Raw genomic sequence first — 8,160 nt, 5'->3', positions numbered from 1 at the left:
AGAGCCACCCCCAAGTGGGGGCAGTTCCTGGAGGATGCGCTCGATGGTGGCGGTGACCAAGGGCGCCACCGCCTCCTCGCACTGGCCCGCTAGAAGGCTGCCCTGGTAGTCATCGAAGCGGTTGGCGAAGCAGCGCTTGGTGTCCATGCTGTTGCCCGTGCCCCTCAGGGTCGAGCTGGGACCGCTTAAGGTTGCGTCCTGCCACCCAGGCGCACGACCTCTGAAGCACTCGGATGACTGCGTATGCGGCGGGGATGGAGCGAGAAGGGTGAGACGGGAGGTGACAAGAGGAGGCGGGCGCGAGGAAAAAGCACGGAGCGGATGGCCAAGTGGGGCACCAGGCTGCCGCGAAGCTCGGGAGTGAACGCGGGGGATGCGCGTCGTGCGCCCCCGTGCCAGAGGCCGCGCCCTCGCCGAACCCGCCCCCTCCTGCGCCGCCGCAGCTCCGCCGCCTCTCGGGGGGCCGAGGTGACTTCAGGCAGGACCCGCGCGGGGCCGCTCCACCCCTCCCGCTGCTCCGCCCTCGACTCCTCCCCTCCGGGCGGAAGGCCAGGGACGTGCGGGACAAACCAGAATGCTGAGACTGGGCATTAACACACCTGGCGTGGAGGTGATGACCTTAAGTCCCTTGTATACTTCAAGCGTGGTGCTCAGGTCAGAGGTATGCGCATCACCTGCGGGCGCATTAAAACCGAAACACCTCAGGCTTCATTCTAGATCTCTTGAATCAAACCGAATATTTAGCAAGATCCCTAAGTGATTCAAATGCACATTCAAGTTGTAGAAGCCACTAAACTAGGCTAAAGTACGGGGGTGGGGATGGGGGATTACGGGAAACTCCGTTAAAATAAAGGAAACTTCTAAGTTTGTCTTTTATTTTGGACACTTTGGAATTTTCATCCTCTTTCTAGACTAAAGGCTAGGCTGTTTGTGTACATTGTGTTTCCTGTTATAAAGACAAAATGTCCCGATACGGAAATTTGTTCATCTTGGCTTCTTTTAGTTGTTGTTGTTTTGCTTTGCTTTGTTTTCTTGGGAATATACAGGATTAAAAACTCAAAGTTAAAGCAAAGCAATAGGGTCTCCTCTATCAATCTCTTTCCCCACCCCGTGTGTAGAATAAGAGGCCAATAAACATCTTAACAAATTGTGCTAGTTAAAACAGGAATAAACTCTATGTGAGAATTTAAGTAGGGTTCTGATAAACCTGCCGTTCTTAGTTTCCTTCTTACCTCCCTTTCCTATGTTCTCTCCTGTTTTCTGTCGACCAGCATTAGTGAGGTTTTCCTATGTGTCCTGCAACCTCAAAATGTATGAGGAATATAGACATGGTCCCAGGTCTCTTGGAGCTTACACTTCAGTGGGAGAGACAGAAAATAAACTGTTACACAAACTAGTTGCCTTTCCCTAGTTTGTCCCTCATCCTTGTTAATGTCGTCTGGGAAAAAACTTAAATTTGCCAAGATTATGGCCAGGACTGACACATTCACACAGTTCAGGATAGTGTGGCCATCATCCTCCCATAATGCTACCAAAATAGGCTTAGTTTTAATACTACAAATGATGATGATGACGATGATGATGATTATGATAATGCAGCTAAGTCCCCTTTACACAGGGACTTTGATAAGTTAAAGGAAGAAAGAGCATCAAAGGAGTAAGTGAAATATTTAATTTAACCTTGAGGCTTCCTCCCTCATACTTCAGGTGAAATAGGCATTAGGGATGATTGTTTTCCCCTCAGACATAGAGACATAAAATACAAGATTTTCCAGGCAGAAATGAAGCCTTATTCCACTTTATTCCTCTGCTTCTCACCCTGTCACAAATCTAGAGACAGTCATGCTAATTCAGACTCTGATTATCCTTCAGCACTGCCCCCCAGAGGTGGCATCAGCAGCAATGACAGAGACCTGTGCTGACTTCAAAAGAGAGCTGTAAGCATGTCACTAAAAGAAGGAGCTCTGCTTTTCCTCAGTTTTATTACTTGTCTATTGTTCTGAAATGCTGTACAATGATCACAGACTCTCATAGCATCTAAAAAGTTTATTGTTCAGGCATCTGGAATCTTGGCTGGATGCATTTACGTATCTAGATGTAGGCTGGCTCTTGCTTTGAGAGACTGAAGGAGCTAGGCTCTGGCCTACATGTGCCTTGTCCTCCAGCAGGCCCACCCCAGCATGCTTGCCTTCCAATGGCAGAGGGCCAAGAGCAAAGTAGAAGTGTGCACGGTTTCTTAAGGTCTAGACTCTGAAATGGCATACTCTTTTCTGTCTCATTCTATTGGCAAGTCACATAAGGACATAGCAAGTGTCTTTGTAGAACTCCAAAATTCAATGACAAAGAGTGTGAATACAGGGCATGGGCTCCTAGAGGTTTATGGGTACAAAGCAAGTGATGTGGGAAAAGCAAAAAGTTAAGGGTATCCAGAAGCCTTCTTGAACTCACAAGACGAAAGAAGCCTTTAACCTATATACTGCTTTCCCAAAGATCTTACTGCTTTCTCTGCTGCACAGCCACCTGCCCAATCTCCGGCCCCAAATATTCTTTGGGCTGGAGCAAGCTACTTAAATCACATGAAGCCCCACCTCTAATTGTCATTTACTTAATTTACAGGCAGTGTTATTTATTTTATTATCATTGCTCCATTACAGTATACTCTCTGTGAAGGCAGGAAATTTTTGTTACATTTATTTATTGATGTATACCAGTAGCCTAGATTGGTCCCTGACTATTCTATTACTACTACACGGTAGTAGGTTCTCACTAAAAAATTTATAAAATAAATGAATTCACATAACAATATTACTGTTAATGTACTCTGGTGTATAAAATACAAAATAAGATCTTCACTGAAATTTTAACTTGATTTGTTTAAACTCCTATAGTAGTATTGGGTTTTTATGCTCTCTCTTGTACATGGAGGAATGTCAACCTTCTACAGTTTCTGCATGCTAATTTTGTATGTTTCACCAGAAGATCTGGTGACCTCTATACTTTACCTTGAATTAGGTGACTTCACACATTTTATTTTTACTGATTTATCCTATGTGACAGATATATTTTCCAAATATGGCCACAATAATATCTCACATACCACATACTCCTCTACTATCAGTATGACCTTGACATTTCTCTCTTTGGGAGGTAGGGACATGTCAACTACTCTTGAATTTCAGTAGGCTTGTAACTCTCTCAAAACCAGTAGACTGTGATGGAAATATCACTGCATGACATTCAAGGCTAAATGATGAAAGGGGATGCAGCTTCTATCAGATATCTTACAGCACTTGCATTTCAACCCTTGTGTTGTCTTGTAATAATCTAACTACTCTGAAGCTGCCATGTTGTGAGGGAGCACAGACAGCATGAAGAGGGCCACACGAAGGTGCTTGTGAGTATAGCACAGCTGACAGATTGAACTAACAGGGCTGGGGATTTAGCTCAGTGGCATCGTGCCTGCCTCACAAGTGCAAGTGTGCTCCCCAGTACCGAAAAACAAACAAACAAACAAACATAAACATCAACAAAAAACAGAATAAAATAAAATAACAGCTATGTGATGGAGCCACCTTGAGTATTCAGCCTGGTAGAGCCTTCAGATACTTGCAACTTCAAGTGAGAACTGCTATCCCAATCTCTTCCAGATTTTCTGATTCATAAAATTATGAGCAAGATATAATATTTATTTTAAGCCTCTAAGTCTTATGATAATTTATTATGCAGCTATAATAACTAGAACATCCTGCTTGTTTCCCATTATCCAATGCCATACAAGGCCCCTCTAATCAATAATATCTGCTCAACAAGGCAATGAGCTGTTAGGAAAAGAAATGGTTCAGAGCAATCTAGAAAACAGGAATGTACAGTCACCCCTCAGAAAATTGTATTATTTCACGATATTTCCAGTTGAACTCCCAAAAGTATTAATGACCTAACAAGAAATATGTACTATACAACATCTTGCAGAGGCCATTTATTTCACCTCTATCTGCAAGATTCGTCCTGATATTTACAGAATTTCTCTCAGCATTTGCTGACAGGCAGCTCCCAACATATGGTTTCCATGATCTTGCTGAATTGTCCAGTTTCTAGTTTTTCTTTAGTATTTCCTTACTATGCAAATTATGCAAAGCTATGAATGGAAAATAGTTTTAGTGGTTTCATCAAGTAAAGCACATAAAAATTATGCAAAATTACCAAATAAAAAAAGTATTCAAATCAAAATGCTCCTCTAATGGAAATCATTGCTATACAGGGGTGAATATGAAAAAAAAATCAGCATTTGTATAACTATTAAACCATACCCCTTAAGGTTTAACTCATTTTATGAAATATGCTATCTTAATAATGCTTTCAGAAAGTTTTCCAAATTTTTTCTCCAAGGATGCATCCTGGAAGTGGTTGAAATAACTAAATTGTGCTATATACAATCCTTATATCCCATCCTCTGTGGAGACTTATCCCTAATTTATTAGATTAACAAACTAATTGGATAATTCTTGCTTCTACTCTCTCAACACCTACAAGCTGCTCTCGAAACAACAGCAAAAGTGATAAGTCAGACCCTGTCTTTTGACATGCCGGTGTTTCGTATGCTCCTCAAAGGGAAATCCAGAGACCATAGGATGTCATCTAGGCCCTCATTACCTTCACGGCCACTCTTTCTACTTACTCCTTTAGATCTTGCCATACTGACCACCTCATGTTCCTAAAACATACTGGTAATAGGTTTAACTCAGAGATTCTTCTTGGAATATTCTTTAAAATTCAGTATGACTGATTGAAGAAGGCTGATGGAGATGAACTTAGAAAAATATCAGTATAGGGACAATATAGGGAAACATGTGGCTAGACAAACAAACAAAAAACCCGCAGCAATTGGTAAGGCATCCTATTACTGAAAGGAGAAAGCATGAAGAGAATAAAGCTACACAGAAGAAAGCAAAACTGGGTAATAAAAACATATGACAAAAAATACAACCAAATAACATTGTTAGAATGCCTGCACTTGGCTTTACCTGAGGGACTTTTAAATTTTAAAACCCTGTACATTTCTTCATTAGTTTATGTAGGTGTCTCACTCACAAAAGAAAGAGACTTGGACTACTTCAGGTTTTCAGCAATTTGAAGTAGCTTGCTGTGATTTGTTTGGGGAGTCTGGGTAGCCATGAATAGAAAGAAGAAAAATGTTTGGAAAGGATGACAAAGTCAAGTTTCAGGGAATAATTGAGAACAAAAAATCTCTATAAGCTTTTTAGCAGTGAATAAGTGGATTACTGAAATTAGATCTGATGTCAAATTCCTGCTCCACCAACCCAAGCTGTGTCACCTTTGAAAAGCTAATCTTCCTAATCATTGGTTCTCTTATCTTTAAATTGGTAATGGAATATTTCTCATAGAATGGTTAGGATAGTGCTTAACTTGATGTCAAGCTATGAATGAAAGTTAACATTTGCCCAAAATCTTTATTATTCTACATGTAGTTGCTTCAAGAAATGGCTCTCCACTGCTTGTTTACCACCTAACCTGTTGTATCTTCCTAAGTTGATTTTCCTCAGAAAAGAGTCATAGGGAGTTTTGTTTTGCTCATTTTTGTTTGGTTTTGCTTTACTCCTTTCTCAATGAATCCTAAATCAATGTGTTCCATTTATAAACCTAAGGATTTTTTTAGTGTGACAAATTCCACCTTTAAGGCAAAGAAAGAAATCATGCTGTGGTTTTCAGATTTTATGTAATCACTGGTAATAAAGATTCAAATTGAAAAATTTTGTTGCTGATGCATGAGATGGGATAAAATTAATCTTTTTACAAGCCTATCTGGTTCTACAACAGTAAGAGTAGGCAGAAAAGTAAAAATGTATGACAGAAAGTTAGGTGGGTGAACAGATCTTTAAAGAGAGGTTGAGCAAACAACACAGGGGAGAAGATTCTTGACTCAGTTGTTTTCAATTTTTTAAGTACAGTGTTATAAAAACTTTCCACCTTTTCTCCTTAATTTTCCAAATTCTCACAACTGAAAAAAAAAATCACAAATTAGTTTTGGGGTTCTTTGTCACTTGAGTTGCTTCTAGGAAAAAAACAAGAGAAAGTTTTGGTTTATTATTGATTAGAAGTTATACAAGCCTTACTTTTTTTTCAGCTTTAATTGAGTTTATTGGTACATTTTAGGGATACAGTACAGTTACATTCATTGTTGGGATCTTGTACCTCTACATGACAGGTCTTGGTTCTTATTTTTTCCCCTTACCTCTGCCCTCCCTTCACCCCCTCCTCCCCTCCCTATCTACAAACACTTTATTTTCATCTTTTCATTCTCTCACATTTTTTTCTTTTCCCTTTTTATAAAACAGAATTTTTACAGATCTAATTATGTTTCTTCTTTCAATTATATTGTTCCAGAAAGTCCTTAGTATTATCATTAAATTTAACACACAAGTAGGTCGTTCATCATATTTAGTTGAAATTCACAATTAGAAACTCATTAGAACTGAGTCTACATGCCACCACTACTCAGTAAAGCTAGCTTTTATTCAAATAGTGACTTTTAATCCCTCTCATTTTTTTGTCAGGGTCAAAATATATTTGGGTTTGTGTTTTACATGGGACATGCAAAATTGGAATTCAGAAGAAGAGTACTTCCAAAGTCAGAGAAGCTATGTAGGTAAGTACATGTAAGTGATGAGATAAAGGCATTTTTAAAGGATTTCTGAAAAAGAGAGCCTGGAGATAAGTCAATGGACTAGAATATCATGACAGTCTAATAAGCTTTTCCTGCCAGATAAATGTCATGGAAAAGTGGATGTATTTATCTCATCTCAACATGTAATATTAAGTCTGAAGTCTATTAGTTCTTCTGATGGCTTTATTTCATTTACTCAGTGACTAAATATAAATAAAATGCAATCATTAGCATGTACAAGATAACTCTGGATTCTAATAGATACTAAGTACTCAACCCAAAGAAAGATATATAGTATGAGGTGACTAATGGATTAACAGCTGGACATCTCCTTTGTTCTATCTAATTAACCAAAGCAGCACAAAATCCATTGATTTTCTGTGGTAAAAACAAAAATAAATCAAGAGGAAAATTTGCTTTCATAGAAAACGTATTTGTGCTGGGGATTTAGCTCAGTGGTTCCTGTGCCTGCCTCACATGCCCAAGGAACCAAGTTTGATCCCCGGTACCAAATAAATAAACAAACAACATATTTGTATATATTCTCATTATTTAAAAAATGTTTCTTTTCCTCATAAAATATTTGAGAAAATAAAACTACATTGACTCTTAGACTTATATACCTAGGATTTATACAGTTTTAAAACCTCATCTATTATCTACCAACCAAAGCATGCATCTCTCTACCAAAAAAATCTAAATAAATATAGCTTTATTTCTCTCTGCTATTAAAAAAAAGCCCAAGTTATAAAGAGTGACATCAACAAGATGGCAGAAAAGGAAAACCTAGACATTCTTTCTTCCCATGGAGACAGATTTTACAGCAATACATGGATCAATTCTCTCTGAAAAATTCAGAAACTGGAGAGAAGGTCCTAGCACATAGCACATGCAGCCCAAAACCAGCCACATCAAAGACTGGAAAAATTGGTAGGACCCTCATCCCACATACCTTCGTGTTAGTGCAGTGCAGAGTAGTTGGGAGGAAATTTCTAGCTCCTGGCTCTTGGTTTATCTCTGGTGTGGGAAAGAAATGATTGGGCCATTTCTCCAAAGTTTTCACTTTCTGAGGGGGTGAGTGACGGACTAGCTTATATCTTGCCTGTCTGAAGGCACTGATAGGAGTCAGTCAGCACACTACAGAGATACCTGGGGACCCCTGAGAATTAAAATGAGCTGGACAGCATGCTGTTGCTACATGGAACTCACAGTATAGACAACAGAGGCTGATAGAGCTTGACAATCTCTCCCTCCAGGAAAAAGAAAAGAGTACGTGTGACCAACATCTGACTTTTCAAGGGTTTACTTGAAGGTCTGGTTTCAGACAAGCTTACTCCAAGGAGCTGATACCCTAGATGCCTTGGGATTTTGAAAACAAAACAAAAAAAGGGCTGGATGACACACTGCTGTATCAGACAGCCAGTAGTACAACAGACAGACAAAGAGAGAGTATGAGATTATGAGGTCTGCGAAAAAGA

General features: G+C 39.6%; 1 protein-coding gene across 1 annotated transcript in view; it reads right to left on the bottom strand.

The window, feature by feature from the left end:
* The window catches only part of Lancl3 (LanC like 3), a 101,278-nt gene extending 100,826 nt beyond the window's left edge, over positions 1 to 452 (bottom strand). The window contains exon 1 of the mRNA XM_019209324.2: positions 9 to 452. Within this exon, the coding sequence (XP_019064869.1) occupies positions 9 to 147 (139 nt within the window). The 5' untranslated portion in view covers positions 148 to 452. The remainder of the gene's footprint in view (positions 1 to 8) is intronic.
* Positions 453 to 8,160: the final 7,708 nt, after the last annotated feature.

This window comes from Fukomys damarensis, unplaced genomic scaffold (assembly GCF_012274545.1).
Source record: "Fukomys damarensis isolate Sample0158 unplaced genomic scaffold, DMR_v1.0_HiC HiC_scaffold_39, whole genome shotgun sequence".
Classification (NCBI taxonomy): Eukaryota; Metazoa; Chordata; class Mammalia; order Rodentia; family Bathyergidae; genus Fukomys; species Fukomys damarensis.
Note: the sequence above shows the minus strand (reverse complement) of the source record. Positions and strands in the feature narration are given on the sequence as shown.